Below are 17,689 nucleotides of genomic sequence, written 5' to 3'. Positions count from 1 at the left end.
TTGTCTAACTTCATTAGCTGATACCTTTGGTGTAACGTCAAAAAATCATAGGTAGAGTGAGCATCGCTGCCTTGTTTTCTTCAATCGGCTCTTAAAACACCATGTATATAAAAAGTATTTTGAAGGACAGATATAACTCTAGTGTGAGAAATTTCTGGACATTTAGCTGGCAAGATGAGATTATGGCCCCTCTTATGCCTACTAACCGGAATAACAAACAAACAAATGAAACTTCAGCAAAAAAGGGTAAAAGTACAAATTCGATTTTATAGTAGTTCATTAAAAACATTTGAGTCAGACCTCAGTTCTACCTTTTTTCTTTAAAGGATTACTAACTAATAATTTTGCTCTTTACTCAGTCATTCATCTAAGACTTATAGAATGCCTATAATATTCCAGACACTATCTTAGGTTCTTTCTCACTTTTTACTACACCCATGTGAAATAGCTATTAGCTTCATTTCATAAAAGGACATTGGAGTTTGGAGTCGTTAAATGACTTACCCAAAGTCACACAGTTAGTAAGTATAGACTGATTTTGAATCTGGGTCTCCTAGTTTGAATTTTTATAAGTACTCAATAATAAATAATAACTAAAAGTTATTGTTTACCGTTTTACATACTTCATTTATATCGATTGGTTTAATACAACCACCAAATGGCATTTTCATCTTTATTGTCTGTTTTTTATAGATGAGAAAACTGATCGCACAAGTAGCTTGCCAAAGATCACAAGCAATAAAGAAGCTGAAATTGTCTTTGGATCCCGTGGTTAAGAAACCAATCACTACACTGTAAACCAATCACTACAGTATTCTTCTTTCAAAGAAACGAATGAAGTTCTAGGATCATGAGAGATGGAGAGTATTCAATCTCCTGAATGTAAATCTACAACCATTACTTAGCAAGTTTAAGTTTTTCTGTTGTTACTTGAGGCAGTGGGTGATTATGCAACTGGTAAAGGGAACGAAAAGGCCTTTGCACTCAAGAAAGTAGAAGAAAGGTGCCTGAATCTCTTTATGATAGGTGGCATGTTAAATCTAGGTGTTTTCGTATTTCAACATATTCCACTTCTTGCAAAAGCTGCAAAATGCAACACAACTTTAAATGTAAACATAGCTTCCAAGGGCACAGTGCTGAACATATAATAACCTGTGTGTGCACACCCACACTAGGTTATGTAACAGGACTGTAAATACTGGTCCTGGAAAGGCCTGGGAGGTCATCTAGGCCCTCCGCCATCTTTCTGCAGAGTACTGAAGCCTAGCTACGTTGTCTGCAGACTCACACAGATGACCCCGGGCTTATACTACCTTAGGTTACCTAATACCTTTGCTTGCATTTCCTCTCTCCTTTCCTGTCTGCTTGTGCAAAAGAAAAAAGGCCTGGCTTCACCTTCTTGGGAGCCAAAACACAACCAGAGAGCGAGTTTGGAGCTCGGTCAGGCATCCTGCGAACTGCACACAAAATAACTAGCCCAAGGTCAGAGAGCGCGCCAGGCCCGCCCTGAAAGTTTCTCCGCAGGAAAATCCGCCGCTCTTTCCCAACCATCCGCATAGGTGGCTCGGAAATCCGCCACCTTGGGGACACAGCTCCCTGCCCATCTCTGTGGCCCGCTTGTGCCTCGTGCCGCTGGGCCAAGAGCCTCGGACTCGCACGTCTCAGTACAACCTAGGGACGTCAGGAGTCCTGGAACCCAGTAGGCGCTCTCTGCCGGCCCGGGCGTGGCCCCTCCTAGCGGACCCAACTGATATCCTCCAGGCTCAGCCAGTGCGCTGGAGAGACGGGGCCGCCAGCCGACTGCGCTCCAGGACTATCCCCATTGGACCAGAGAATGAGTGACACACTAGGCCCCGCCCCGCCCCCGGCGGGTTACTCTTTTCATGCCCGGCCCCCGGCCCTAGCCCCGCCCCGGCGCCCCTGGCTGCGTCCGCGTCGTCATCTGCGCCCCGGACGCTGACGTGTCTGGGCGGTCGGCTTCCACTCCTCCCGGCGCCGGCAGCCACTCGTGGCGAGAGGGGCGGGGTGGCCTGGGCTGGCGCTCCCCTTGGCCCCAGCTCCCGGCCCGCCCCGCCGCCGCGGCTCCCCGGATGAGGGTATATATTCGGAGCGGGAGCGGGACGCCGATGAGTGGCCGCGCGGAAGGAGCTGGAGACAGGCGTAGCTGCGGTCGCGCAGAGGAAGGTGAGGGGCTCCCAGCCCAGCGAGGGGACGGCGGGGCCCTGGACCTGGGCGGGCGGAGGACCTGGCCCCGCCGCACACAAGGCCACGCGCTCAGACGTGGACACGCGTCGCGCGAACGTGCACAGCGCGGGCAACCGAGCACACACACACCCCAGCCCGTGCGCCCCTCAGTCGCGCCCGGTCCTCCGCCACCCGGCGAGAGGGTGTGTGGGCTGGGCAGCCGGGTGGATGGCGGGGCCAGGGATGGAATGATCTCGCCCCAGATGGACTGGAGGCGTTGTGGGAGGAGGTCTGGGCCAGTGTCTGGAGTCCGAGGGGGTTGTGTAGGCGTGTGGGGTTGGGAGTGGGGTCTCTCCCGGGTGGGCAGTAGAGACCTCGAGGCTCTCAGGCTAGGGCCGTGTGGACAGTTACACCAAGTATGGGGGCCTCCAGTGGGACAGGAGATCGTTGGAACTGTCAGTTGGAAGCGAGTTCGTGTATCTTGAATATATGAGAAAAAGAATTGAGAGCTCTGACAAAGACGGGATACATTTGGAGGACAGGACAGTGGGACAAAACCTGTTTGCTTGCCACTTTTTTCTTTCTTTTTTTTTGGTTTGGTTTGCCATGATACTGGTAGTGAGAGAATTGAAATTTCTGGGTTTCCCCTTGCTTGGCCAAACAGAAGGATGGTATTGGAGGGCTAAGTACATATATGCTGAACATATGGCTGCTTGAACTTTGGCCTGACGCTGTGCTACACTTAACTTCTACATGGTTTATGAAATCTGGAATCAGGTAATAGGATTATGATCATATGTGTGTGTCATTTGGTATTGCAAAAGTTTAAAGACTTTTAGGTGAAATTCACTGGGTGTGGACCCAAGAGTTCGCCGGAAACTCAAGGCAGTTGTCTATTCCTTCACTGTTAGTTGGCTCACTTAGGTGGAGCTAAGAAAGACTTCTTAGGCTGTGCTGCCAAGCATTTATAGGATTCAGTTGGTGGTTATGTCTCAACGCTGATACTGTGTTTTAAAAGCTGTAAGAGGTTTACTTAATCATTTCGAGGGCATACATATACCAGCAGAGATAGGGGCCGGGTGGGGGAGGCCAGAAAAGGAGGGAGAAATACTGGATTTCTTTAATACTGGTATTTAAATTCTAATAAAAATATTTTGATAATGGTAGATTATTGCCAAATTTGTCATATGTTTTGATGCAGATGGATTAGGCTGTGGGCATGTACCAAGTTTTGTTATAATTTTTAGAGCAGATTTTCAACTTTTTCAGTTTTCGGTTGTCAAAATAAAAATTCTTGTCTTTTAACTGTTCTGTTCATTGCTGCTTACCATTACACACACGCCTCTAAACATCATTAATGGGAAATATGGTACTATTTTTGTGGCATGAAGATGCTTACATCTGCCTCAGATAAATATAATAGATGAATTGTGCTTGTCTAAAACTCAAGTATGGTTGTTACATTATAAACATTATATACATGTAAATGAGTACATGTGACCAGTGGTTTAGGTCCAGATATCAAAGTGTAACCTATGAGGTACCTTTTTTTTTTTTTTTTTTTTGAGATGGAGAGTCTCACTCTGTCGCCAGGCTGGAGTGCAGTGGCGTGATGTCGGCTTACTGCAACCTCCACCTCCCCCGTCCAAGCGATTCTCCTGCCTCAGCCTCCTGAGTAGCTGGGACTACAGGTGCGCACCACCATGCCCAGCTAATTTTTGTATTTTTAGTAGAGATGGGGTTTCACCATGTTGGCCAGATGATCTCCATCTCTTGACCTCATGATCTGCCCGCCTCGGCCTCCCAGAGTGCTGGGATTACAGGCATGACCCACCGCGACCGGCCCTATGAGGTATCTTATTTGCATGGATTCATTTTTCCAAGTGTCTGAAGGTGGAGGAGTATCTAATGACCTTTTAGAAAAGTTTGGTTTATATCTTAAAATGTTATAATAATATGTTTGTGTATGCCTTTTAGCAGACAGGGCACTCTTTACTCTTGACTCTCTTGAAGGCATGTGAGAAAGGTTGGTTGTCTTATATTCATGAGGAAGTATATGCACAGGGAGGTAAAATGATTGCATAGAATCAAATGATGGAGAAGGACCAAGAACAGGGACTTCCTATTCTTTGGTTGTCTGGTTCCTTGCTGATCTTCCTATTACAATGTACTCTCTTAAATCAGAGGCAAAGCAGTAGCATAAATGAGGTCTTGGGAAAAACTACATTACTTGGAAAATAATTTAATATAAACCTGTTCCTCTCAAGTGTCTTTTTTAATGTGATTTTTTAAAGTTAAAAAATAATAGCATCATGACTCTTGAAACCTATATAAATCAATAGGAATGCCTTTTAATACGAACATTGAAAGCTAAGTGTTGTTATTACCACCTCAGAGAACACACAGATGTAGGTTCTCTAGATCTGAGCTTGTAAATGGTGTTTGATGTTTAATGATCCTGGTGAGGTAGATACTATTATTAATCTCATTTTACAGACAAGGTAACCGAGGCATGGGGAAATTAAGTGGCTCAGCTGAGCCTAGAATTGTGCTCTGAACTACCATGTGTATTACTTTTCACTGTTCTCGTAGGAGAAGATAAGTGTCTTTAGTACCTACTTTTTCCCTCTGTCCCTCACATCGAAGCAATTATAATGCAGTGATGATTCTTTACAGTGACCCTCAGATTTATTCCTTTCACTCTTATTTTCTCTGCCACTAATCTGGTTCAGACCTTTGGTATTTCATACCTGCAATTGTCTTTTAACTTCTTTTCCTGCTTCTAGTTGTCCCTCCTTACAATCTATTGTATGCCATTGCTCCTTTCTCTGATCTCTTTAAAGCATGGTAACGCTGCCCTGTTTGAGAATCTGCTGTTCACTTTCTATTACTTATTCTCTAAAGTCTAAATTCTTTTGGTTAGTTTTCAGACTCTTCATGATCTAGCCCTACCCCAGGCCATTTTATGTCATTTGTCATACGTTAACCTTCTTACTGCTTTCCATCCCACACATACTTGCTCCTTATGGCCACCAGGTTCTGCTTGTTTCCTAATCTTTTATTTTTTTGAGATAGAATTTCCTGTCGCTGAGGGTGGAGTACAGTGATGTGATTACGCTTCATTACAGCCTCGACCTTCCGAATTCAGGTGTTCCTCCCACCTCAGTCTCCTGAGTAGAGTAGCTGGGACTATAGGCATATGTCACCACACCTGGCTGATTTTTGTGTTTTTTGTGGAGGTGGGGTTTTGCCATGTTGCCCAGGCTGGTCTTGAACTCCTGAGCAGAGGCCTGTGCTGGGAATACAAGTATGAACTACCATGCCTGGCCTCTAATCTTATCTATGTAGTCTGCCCAACCCTTAACATACGGCTAGATCGTGCCTGTTTGTGAACTTTCTAGAAAACACCTATCTCCTGTTGCATTTGTCTATATTGGGCAAGTAGATTAAATATTTCCTCATTTTCTTATTTTTTAGCACAATGAAGTTTAACATTTTACTATATTATCACAGAATATAGCTCTTTAGAAAACATTTGTCTTATTCACTGATTGTTATATGTATATTGCTTGTCTCTTTAAGGAGGACCCAAGTTTTTAGTGAGTAGAGACAATAGATGTGTTATTGCTTCTTTGCAGAAGTTGCTAATGAAATGAAATGTATTTTTCCTTATTATAGGTAGTTCTGTCTTCCTGAATATTTCGGTATACTGACTACAACACTTAATAGTATTTCTGTCAGTAGAGATACAAGGAAAACATTTAAATGTAAAATAGTCAGGTGTTCTTTCAGTGGTAGCTTAGTGGTCAAAGGACTAATACAGAGACAACTAAATGTGCTAAAGAGTGTGAGCCATGTCATCAGGCTGCCTGGATTCCTATCCCAGCTCCACTCATTTGTTAGGTTGCTTAGCCTCTCTGCCTGTCTTCTCAACTGTAAAGGAGTGGTAATAATAGTGCCTATGCCATAGAGTTGTTGAAAATTAAACAAGACCATGAAGGTAAAGTACTTAGAAGTGCCTGGTGCATATTATTGTCTTACACATTTGATCTCTTACAAATATTGAGTGATGGAAAAGCAGAAGTTAATTTTTTTAACATCAAGTTTTAAAAACATTCTTATTTTAGAAGGGAAAAACCCCCTCAATTTTGGAGGTTGAATTTTGACGTGCCATTAATTATTTTTCTCTTTTCGGTTTATAGGTACGTACATTACACCCCTATTTCTACAAAGCTTGGCTATTAGACCATTATGAACATTAATGACCTCAAACTCACGTTGTCCAAAGCTGGGCAAGAGCACCTACTACATTTCTGGAATGAGCTTGAAGAAGCCCAACAGGTAGAACTTTATGCAGAGCTCCAGGCCATGAATTTTGAGGAGCTGAACTTCTTTTTCCAAAAGGCCATTGAAGGATTTAACCAGTCTTCTCACCAAAAGAATGTGGATGCACGAATGGAGCCTGTGCCTCGAGAGGTATTGGGCAGTGCTACAAGGGATCAAGATCAGCTCCAGGCCTGGGAAAGCGAAGGTACTGGGCATGTACATATTTCTTCTGAAGTTTATTTGAGATATACTAAAATTGTTCAGGTAGCTGGATCATGTCACTAATATTTTGATTCATACTACATTAAACCAGGTGATCTAGCAGAAAGTGACAAAAATTGTCTTTTTATTTTTGATGCTCCATTCAAGGCTTCTCTCACTCAAGTCTTAATTTGTCTTCAGTCTCTTTCCCTCCTTAGTTTCCATACTTCTGCTAGATTTCTTTTCCCGAAGCACAAGTTAAATACTTAAGTTTAAGCTGGCTTAATTTTTTTTTTTTAAGACAGAGTCTCACTCTGCTGCCCAGGCTGGAGTGTAGTGGGGCAATCTCAGCTTACTGCAACCTCTACCTCCTGGGCTCAAGTGATTCTTGTGCCTCAGCCTCCCGAGTAGCTGGGATTATAGGCATGCACTACCATGCCTGGCTAATTTTTGTATTTTTAGTATAGACAGGGTTTCACCATGTTGGCTAGGCTGGTCTTGAACTCCTGACCTCAAGTGATTCGCCCACCTCAGCCTCCCAAAGTGTTGGGGTTACAGGTGTGAGCCACTGTGCCTAGCCCAGCTGGCTTAATCTTTAATGCCTTAACCTGACCCTAACCCATATTTCCAGTCAACATTTTAGCTGAACCAAATAATTCACCTTTCCCCGAAATAATTCACCTTTCCCTGCCTTTGCTTATGTTTATCCTTAGCTTGATGTGCCCTTTGCCCTTTCTCTACCTAGCTAGGTCACCTTGTAAGGTCATTTCTTGGAGTTGTACGGTGCAGTAGTTCTGCCACTTGGGGAACTTACACTCATTCATTAAGGTTCACTACACATAATATTTGATCTGTGACCTTTTCTTCTGTGTCCCAAGTTAGAATTAGTTGTTCATGCTTTTATTTCATTCTAGCTTATCATAAGAGGTGTTTGTCTTCCTCAGTGCATTGTAAATTCTTGAAGAGCAGCCCATGTACTAGTTGTCTCTGCATGTTACGTAGCATTTAGAACAAGAGTTTTATAGTTATAAGTTGATCAATAAGTGTTTATTGAATTGCCCCAATGCTTTTCATTCTAAAGCATGTAAAAAAATCTGTCCCCTTAACCTAATACTAATTTGTGCTTTTGAGAATGACAAAATAGCTCAACTGTAGCTTTTGGTGTAGTTGAAAGCTGTGCTTTTTATAATCTATTACTCCTTTGTAAGTAAAATGTTGACTAAATATTGTAGATGATTCCCTGAGTGTTTGTACATGATCCTTGTCACATCTGGGCCTCATTTTCTCAACTGTGAATGAGAGCTTGGGCAAATACTTTCCTTAACTTTTTAAAATACATTATTTTATTGCAAAAATATTCTTGAAATAACAGATTGCCCATAATCTCATCAAAGCTATATTTTTATTTGCTCACATTACCACCCAGTACTTGATTGTATACTTACTTTTTTGTTTCTTTGTCCTTTTTTTTTGAGACAGCCTCGCTTTGTTTCCCAGGCTGGAGTGCAGTGGTGTGTTCCTCACTCACTGCAACCTCTGCCTCTTAGGCTTAAGCAATACTCCTGCCTCAGCTTCCTGAGTAGCTGGGGTTACAGGTGTGAACCACCATGCCTGGCTAAGTTTTTGGTATTTTTAGTAGAGAGGGGGTTTCACTATGTTGGCCAGACTGGTCTCCAACTCCTGATCTCAAGTGATCCGCCCACCTTAGCTTCTCCAAGTACTGGGGTTACAGGTATGAGCCAGTGTGCCCGGGCAGATTGTATATATATTTGATTTCATAGATGTGTAGTAATGCTATACATACAATCTTATAGTCTGTATTTATAACATGGCTATTTTTATTTTGTTTTCCACTCTTTGGCATCCCCTCACCCCTTGTAAAAAGAAAGATTACTGGCATTATCAACCTGCTGTATACCTCTCTCTGTCTTTCTCCAGGCTCACAAATTTACTGATTTTCAAAGGGTGTTCCAAAGAACCCAAGGGTTTTCACTGTTGGAGAAGCTGCCTCTTATAGGGAGGGAGGGAGGGAGCAGATACTAAACTGGTAGGTCTTCAACCCCTTTGTTCTCCACTATGAGTAGTTCTACTTTTTTCTGTTCTGTGTATTTGATCTTTACGTGAGGTTTTATTTAAAAGAGTTCAGAGGTTTAAAAACAGTTTGAAAACAATTGGATCTTCTTCAAGGAGGTGCTTTTTAGATGTAAAATGCTTGGTGGTTAACCAAGCTAACCTAGCTTTTTACCTAGGATAGGGCTCTGCCACTAAGATGTGAGAGAACGATGCCTAGATGAGTGCTTGTGAATGAAGAGTTTCAGTGATACCATGACTCCTGTTACTTTGGATTCACTAATCCTTCCCTCCTTCCCTGGGTTTCAAAAAGGCTACTATTCCAAACCAAAAACCACACAGGCCTTTCTTTACCCTCTAGTATCCCAGTTGCCTATATTTTTCCTTGGGATTTTAATGGGATGAAGTATTAGTAGTAACTCTTACGGAAAGTCAAAGCTTTGACCTTGTGTAATGGGGAACATAAGCCACAATTAAGATATCCTATAATTTGAGTCTTCTTTATGGCCTTTTTGTTGGACTATGTGAAGCCAGTCTACTTTTATGACTTTTCATGTAAACTAAAATCCGGAACTATTAGAACCAAGTATAGCATAACACGGTGTAAACTTCCTTTTGGCTTAGTGTCAAGGGAAAGATATTTATCTGTAGCTTAAACAGTAAGGGTGGAGAAGGAGACTTTATGTGGACATTATATCCTTTTCACTTAGCCAGAAACTATCATGTATCTGCAAATTCATAACAAAATGAAGTTTCTGCAGTAAGTTATCAAAGGGAAGAGAAGCCATTGCGAAGATCATGGCATTGTATTTCAGGTAGTAGGAAGATCCTGGTAATTGTATCAGGGACAGTTTTTATTTCCCCACACCTCCACCTCCTCAGATTGGGGGAATGAAAGCATTGTCCAGTAGTTGCAAAGTATCTGGTGGTTATTCAGATGATAATGGACATTTTTACAACTAGAGTGGAAAATTATTTATTTCTGAAGGATGAATATAAGTGACCACTGTATTCCTTGTTAAAGAGAGATCTTGCTTTATTTCTTGAAGTTTTCTAGCCAGTTGTAGAAAAAGGAATGTAGAGGAACAACTAGAAAATTTTTATTTTACAAAGCTGAGATCTTGAAAGAGAAGTAATTACCAGCTTTGAGAATGTTATTTTAGTAAAGATACACTGGGAAAACCTGTTTGCTTGATAAAAATTCCCATTTATTAAAACAAATGCATGCTTATTTGAACACAAATCTACCAATTTTATATTATAATATCTAATTAGTATTCAGTCTTAGCCTTTTTTGCCTATGAGATGTTTTCCTGTTAATCATAATGGTGCTTCTCTACCATATAGCACTATAGTAGAAAAGTAAGTGGATTGTTTAGAAGAAATGCATTCTTAACATTATCTCCCTCTACATTTTCTGAATTCTAGGATACTGATGTTTTTAATAGATTTGTTTTATTTTAAAAGTAATACAGCTGGGCACTGTGGCTGACGCCTGTAATCCCAGCACTTTGGGAGGCCGAGGCAGGAGGATCATGAGGTCAGGAGACGGAGACCATCCTGGTTAACATGGTGAAACCTCATCTCTACTAAAAATACAAAAAATTAACTGGGTGTGGTAGCAGGTGCTTGTAGTCCCAGCTACTCGGGAGGCTGAGGCAGGAGAATGGTGTGAACCCAGGAGGTGGAGCTTGCAGTGAGCTGAGATTGCGACAGAGCGAGCCTCCATCTCAAAAGAAAAAAAAAAATACATATTTATTTTAGAGAAATGGGTAAATACTAAAAATTACAAAGGAAAAAATACAAATCTCTGTGATTCCACCATCCAGAAATACTCACTAGTAATATTTTACAGTATTTTCTTTCACACGCACACACATGCATATATTGGGATTGTGGTGCGTTGTATAGTTTTGTAGCCTGCACAAGAATTTATCATGAAAAATGTCAAGGATATTTTGAAACATATTTAGCGGCAAATTCAGTACAGTGAACCCCCTCATAAGCCACCTTAATTAAAAATTGTGAAAGTTTTGCTCCTTTTGCGTTCTCTCTCCCTCTTTTTTTTTTCCTTTGCTGCAGTATTTTCAGGCAAATCCCAAACATCATGTTATTTTTATCCTCATATCATACCTAATGAAATTCTTCTAATGTAATCTCTGCTACCTAAAACTGGTTCAGATAGAGATTTTCCTGATTACTCTGCTTTTTGTGCTTACTATTTTGGGGAAATACTGTAGTTTCAGCTATAACGTGATTAAAAATTAAAGACTTAAATTATTCTAACTTTCTTGGATAGCTTTCCTTTATTTCTAGCAGTTGAATAGCCTGTTTACCCAACTCTACTTGTCCTGGAGTTCTGATAATTTAAATGGAAGTTCTGACAGTGCTTTACTCCAAAAGGACCTGTGCTGTCTTCTTTGTTAAAGTCTACAGAAGGAACTAGTCTAAGTAGAAAGTTATCCAGGAAGCATTTGACCTCTGACAGGCCACTGTAAGCTTTTCTGTTTCTTGTGAATGTTATCAGAAAAAGTGCTTAGATTCTCTTGGGCCCACAATGCATGACTCTCCAAGGAGAGAGATATACTCCAGCCCTGGACATGTGTCAGTCTGGCTTTCTTTCTTTCTTTTTTTTGAGACAGAGTCTTACTCTGTTGCCCAGGCTGGAGTGCGGTGGCACGATCTCGGCTCACTGCAACCTCTGCCTCCTGGGTTCAAGCAATTCTCCTGTCTCAGCCTCCCCAGTAGCTGGGATTATAGGCGCCTGCCACCACACCCAGCCAATTTTTGTATTTTTAGTAGAGATGGGGTTTCACCATGTTGGCCAGACTGGTCTTGAACTCCTGACCTCAAGTGATCTGCCTGCCTTGGCCTCCCAAGTGCTAGGATTACAGGTGTGAGCTATCTCCCAAGTGCTGGGATTACAGGTGTGATCCACTGCACCTGGCCACTTTTTTCAATTTCAGTTTCAGTTTTGCCTGTGTTGAGTTCCCTTGTGTAGGAAAATTAACCTTTATGTCTTACCATGGAGAGATAGAAAGGGTGATACAGTGTTGAACTTTTCAGTGTTTTTCAGTATTTCTGCAGAGGTAGCTTTAGGATAGAAATTTGTAATTTCCTAATTGTCACTTGGGTTTAAATACATTTATAATTAGTTAACATTTTTCAGGTAGGTGCTGTGCTGCCCATATAAAATTTATGTTATGACAAACGCAGTTTGAAATAATGTATAATTGCCATATAACCAAAAAACTTATTGAATTTTATTGGCCCACTTAATTCAAAACAGCATTTTATCTGTCATCAGAAGACAGATACTAATTTATGTGTTGCATACTTTTGATAAACATTGCAACTTTATTGTAGTAACAGAGCTGAAGTAGATGAGTACTGAGTACTTCAGCCAGTGTACACCAATTTGATACTGTGAACAATAGCTGTAGCTGCATTTCATTTGTGAATTATAGCTGGCCTTGGTTCTCCAGGGACTGCTGCCTTTTCTCTTGTTTTTCGCTGTTTGCTTATAAGTGAGGTGTGTAAACAGGAAGAAGTTAATGAAAAACCTTTTTATTGCAAATATATGTGGATTGTGTTATAATTCATTGTAATAGTTGCGGTTAAATAGAGATGAGATGTAAATGTATATCTACCTGGTAATATACATCTGGTTGGCATCATCTCAGTGCCACTGTTAATTGATGACTGGACTGGTTATCAGGTTCAGAGATGGAAAGAAGCACTGAAGAGTGAACAGGAGTTTAGGAAACAAACACATGCCGTTTATCTGAATAAAGAATGAAGCCACTGTGAGCTGTTGGTTAGCAAAATTTTAAACGTGAAACAATTGGAGAGTAGGAATGAAGCAGTAATTTAGGGAACCCATCTAAGGAAGAGAAAAGTTTATACAGGACTATTTTGAACCTGATTAGACCTATAGAAAGCACAGAATTGATGTTGAATGCCATCAGGTCAGCAGGAGCTGAGACCTGGAACTGGGTCTGGGAGTGTAGCTTTTACCTTTTTCAGGTCAGTTAGCTGAGGGAAATAACTTACCTGGGACTGGGAGTGAAAGTAAGAAGTCAGGAAGAAGGCTAGCACCATGTTAAGAGTAAAACAACTTGAAACACATGTACCATATGAAGGAAATGTACTATATAAAAAGAACAGAGATCTCTGTGTCCAAAATATAGGTATCAGGCATTTCTTTTGAAGATGTTCAGAAATATTTTTTATTCTAACACCTTGGATTATATGCAAGTGTCCAGACAGCAGATCTTTATCTGCATTTCTAAAATGATACAAAACCTGACCTGAATAGACATGAGGCTGTTTGTCAACTTTATTTATCCCACTTAATGTGATTATAGGATGCTGTTTCAGATCTGCTGGGGACATATATTATTATAGCATATTATACATGTACTATAGTCTTTTTATACATTTTGAAGAGTTCTGTGTTCTGAAACAAATCTGACCCATGGGTTTAAGTAAGAGATTGTGGACTTGTACTTTAAAACAATGTTTTGGGCCGGGTGCGGTGGCTCAAGCCTGTAATCCCAGCACTTTGGGAGGCCGAGACGGGCGGATCACGAGGTCAGGAGATCGAAACCGTTCTGGCTAACATGGTGAAACCCCGTCTCTACTAAAAAATACAAAAAACTAGCTGGGCGAGGTGGCGGGCGCCTGTAGTCCCAGCTACTCGGGAGGCTGAGGCAGGAGAATGGCGTAAGCCCGGGAGGCGCAGCTTGCAGTGAGCTGAGATCCGGCCACTGCACTCCAGCCTGGGCGACAGAGCCAGACTCCGTCTCAAAAAAAAAAAAAACAAAAACAAAACAAAACAAAAAAAAACAATGTTTTGTAGGTGACAGCAGAATTAAATTTATTTTCTAGAAACCATAGTTTATTTGATATAATTCAGGGAATAACCAAATACAGAACAGTTTTCAAATGTCTTAAAATGTTCCCTGTTCCCTTTACATTTCTTCATCTCAGTTTTTATTATATAATGGTTATGGGTCTTGCTTAAGACAAATACAAACTCAGAATGACTGTTAAGAATTTCAGTGTTTGGGAAGTTTTGGAGAATGTTGGCTCTTCTTGCTCAACAGTTTTTTCATTTAGGATGGTGGGTAAGACAGGCTAAGAAAAAAGGCAGCATAACCTCTGGTGGCAGGGTGGTATGGTGCTGAAGACGCCCTGGAGTCAGGTCCTAATCCTGATTCACAATTACTGGCTATGTGACCCTGGGCGAGACTCTTAACTTTTCTGAGTTTATTATCTCTAAAGTGGTGAAAATTACACAGAACCTGCCTCTTAGATTATAGTTACTATTTTGGGTTCTATTTTGGTACACCTGATTTTATGTTCTTGTTTTCAAACTCTGATGAGGTACAATTAAATACTATGGAGTTAACGAGGACAATTCTGGTTTTAGGGAAGGAAGAAAGAAGATTTAACTCTCAGGTAGCTAAGGTCAGCTTCATATCGAAGGTGAAATTTATGAAAATATATAATGTGCTTTTGGGTTTTTAAATTGAAAAAATAGCTGGAATAGGCTGGGCAGGGTGGCTCATGCCTGTAGTCCCAGCACTTTGGGAGGCTGAGGTGGGCAGATCGCTTGAGCCCAGGAGTTCGAGACCAGCGTGGGCAACATGGTGAGACCTCTGTCTCTACTAAAAATACAAAAATTAGCTAAGTGTGTTGGTGTGCACCTGTAGTCTCAGCTACATGGGAGGCTGAGGTGGGTGGATCACTTGAACCCAGGAGGTGGAGGTTGCAGTAAGCCAAGGTTGTGCCACTGCACTCCAGCCTGGGTGACAGTGTGAGACTTTGTCTCCAAAAAAAGAAGAAAAAATAGCTGGAATGATTGCTGAATAATGTTCTTGGACTATACTTACTAATGAAGGAAAAATAGAATCAGAACTGGCTCTAAATTTATAATGGGTTTATTTTTCTTTATTTTTTTTTTTGATGGAGTCTCACTGTGTTGCGCAAGTTGGAGTGCAGTGGCACGATCTCGGCTCACTGCAGCCTCTGCCTCCCGGGTTCAAGCAATTCGTCTGCCTCAGCCTCCCGAGCAGCTGGGATTACAGGCATGCACCACCACACCCAGCTAATTTTTGTATTTTTAGTAGAGATGGGGTTTCACCATGTTGGCCAGGCTGGTCTTAAGCTCCTGACCTCAGCTGATTCACCCACTTTGGCCTTCCAAAGTGTTGAGATTGCAGGTGTGAGCCACTGTACCCGGCCGGGTTTAGTTTTCTTTATGTTGTTGACCTACTAATGTATTAGCTTTAAGAAAACCCAATATGTCAAAAACAAATAAAGCGCAAAGTTGGTAAATGAAATAAACATTACCTAAGGATTTTAAAATAATAATTGATAGTTGCCGTCACTGACTGCATCCTCTGACTTAGCGTACAATTGTGGGCAGTGGCCAGGTTTGTTCACAAAATTTCTAAGAATTCTAATGAAAGTATGAAACTCAGAAAACAAGAACAAAACTGTTTACCATGGCTTTAATTTTATAGTTTTTCTAGCTTGCCAGAAACCCAGTTTCCACATAGCCTCTTCTCACAAACTACTGTGCCTTGTGGTACTGAGACTGTCCACTTTTGAATGATGAGATCGGTCTTAGGAATGGATTATGGCAAGATTTTTTTTTTTTTTTTAATTCAGACTGAGAGCTCCTTTGTAGTTTTTATAGTTACATTTATTTGCATTTGGATCTCAAGTCATCTTGAATTTATTTTGGTTTGAAGAATAACATTTTTATTCAAACATTATGCTTGATGACTACTTATTGCCGAATATTCTACTGGCAAAAATTGACAGGCTTCCAGACTAAAGAAATAAATCAGTAGTGAAGATAGTCTGAGTCTTATATTCTTCTGAGCTGGTATAGATGGCCCATTTTTTAAAAAGACATTTTATTTATTTATTTATTTTTGAGACAGAGTCCCACTTTGTTGCCCAGGCTGGAGTGCAGTGGCATGATCTCGGCTCTCTGCAACTTCTGCCTCCCGGATTCAAGTGATTTTCCTGCCTCAGCCTCCTGAGTAGGTGGGATTACAGGTGCCTGCCACTGTGCCTAGCTAATTTTTGTATTTTTAGTAGAGATGGGGTTTCACCATGTTGGTTAGGCTGGTCTCGAACTCCTGACCTCAGGTAATCCTCCCACCTAGGCCTCCCAAAGTGCTGGGATTACAGGCGTGAGCCACTGTGCCTGGCCTACAAAAGGCATTTTAATAAATTAATATATATTTACATGTAATAAAATACACTGATTTTACCTTTTGGTTTGGTTTTGTTTTTGAGACAGAGTCTTACTGTCACCCAGGCTGGAGTGCAGTGGCGCAGTCTTGGTTCACTGCAACCTCTGTCTCCTAGGTTCAAGCAATTCTCATGCCTCAGCCTCCTGAGTAGCTGGGATTACAGGCATGCACCACCTGGCTAATTTTTGTATTTTTAGTAGAGATGGGGCTTCGCCATGTTGGCCATCCTGGTCTAGTCTTGAACTCCTGGCTTCACGTGATCTGCCTGTCTCGTAGTTTTATGTTTTTGTGTTTTTTTTGAGTCTCGCTCTGTCACCCAGGCTGGAGAGGAGTGGCATGATCTCAGCTCAGTGCACCCTCCGCCTTCTGGGTTCGAGCAGTTCTCCTGTTTCAGCCTACAAGTGTGTACCACCATGCCCGGCTAATTTTTGTATTTTTATTAGAGACAGGTTTCGCCATGTTGGCCAGGCTTCTCTCGAACTCCTGACCTCAGGTGATCCACCTGCCGCGGCCTCCCAAAGTGCTGGGGTGAGCCACTGTGCCCAGCCAATTTTATGTTTTAACAAATATATACCCATATAACTACCATCCCAATCAACATAAGCATATTTCCATCACCCTACAAAGACTTCTGATGCCCATTGCAGGTGATACCCCAGGCTCATTCTGTTGAGTTGGGTTTCAAACCAGAAATCCTAACTTCAGAGCCTGAGTTCTCACCCATTATACTTTACTGCTTTCCTAACTGAAGATTTATTTTCTTTATATAGCTTACCTGCTATATTTGCGTGCTCATTGATTATTTATTATAGGCTGGAGGTAATTTGATAGTGTCATCATTCATCCTGAAACTTTCGTATTTTCTTTATTTTATCTTTTCTTGACTTGCCACGTCAATCAGTCATCAAATTTTTGCGAAACCTTTATAATATCTCTTGCTTCTTACCTCCTGACATTATCAGCAAAAATATTTAGTTCATTAAAATACATCGTTCATCGTTTGGTGTTCTGTTGGGTTATGTAAATTTAATTGTTTTAATAATAGAAAAGTTTTTATTAGCAAGGTAGTCATCCACGATTCTATGTAGATTCTGTGCTGTCTGTGCCTTACGTTGATAAGCCCCTATCTTGTTATTTCAGTCCCATGTGATCAATAAAACAGCAAGCAGCCTTTGGTCCAAGCCACATTCTCCACCACTAGCCTGTACCCCAAATCAGCAAATGACCTCAGGACAAGGCAGCTGTATAGCCTTACTTCCCCTTTTGATGAATCTTTGCTGCTACCTATGTATATTTAATACTAAAGTGTTGAATTGTAGAGGTTTTGTGATACAAGTGTTTTCTTTTCTAGGACTTTTCCAGATTTCTCAGAATAAAGTAGCAGTTCTTCTTCTAGCTGGTGGGCAGGGGACAAGACTCGGCGTTGCATATCCTAAGGGAATGTATGATGTTGGTTTGCCATCCTGTAAGACACTTTTTCAGATTCAAGCAGAGCGTATCCTGAAGCTACAACAGGTTGCTGAAAAATATTATGGCAACAAATGCATTATTCCATGGTAAGATACGTCTCATTATTGGAGTGTGTCCGAACATATATTGTTTTATAATATTCAGAATGCATATATACACTTTAT

At 41.2% G+C, this 17,689-nt stretch overlaps 1 protein-coding gene across 6 annotated transcripts in view; it reads left to right on the top strand.

Annotated features, from left to right (window-relative positions):
- The first annotated feature begins 2,038 nt into the window (after positions 1–2,038).
- UAP1 (UDP-N-acetylglucosamine pyrophosphorylase 1) overlaps positions 2,039–17,689 on the top strand; it is a 37,858-nt gene continuing 22,207 nt past the window's right edge. For 2 of the 6 annotated variants that reach the window (XM_033196036.1, XM_033196032.1), the window contains exons 1-3: positions 2,039–2,184; positions 6,387–6,715; positions 17,407–17,611. In XM_033196036.1, the coding sequence (XP_033051927.1) occupies positions 6,436–6,715; positions 17,407–17,611 (485 nt within the window). In that variant the 5' untranslated portion in view covers positions 2,039–2,184; positions 6,387–6,435. Of the gene's footprint in view, positions 2,185–2,323; positions 2,388–2,735; positions 2,962–6,386; positions 6,716–17,406; positions 17,612–17,689 lie in introns of those variants that run through there. The other 4 variants (XM_033196037.1, XM_033196038.1, XM_033196035.1 and 1 more) reach the window with 4 other exon arrangements.

Source organism: Trachypithecus francoisi, unplaced genomic scaffold (assembly GCF_009764315.1).
Source record: "Trachypithecus francoisi isolate TF-2019V2 unplaced genomic scaffold, Tfra_2.0 Lachesis_group5, whole genome shotgun sequence".
NCBI classification, from domain to species: Eukaryota; Metazoa; Chordata; class Mammalia; order Primates; family Cercopithecidae; genus Trachypithecus; species Trachypithecus francoisi.
The sequence above is the reverse complement of the archived record's forward strand: the minus strand, read 5'-3'. Positions and strand labels throughout refer to the sequence as shown.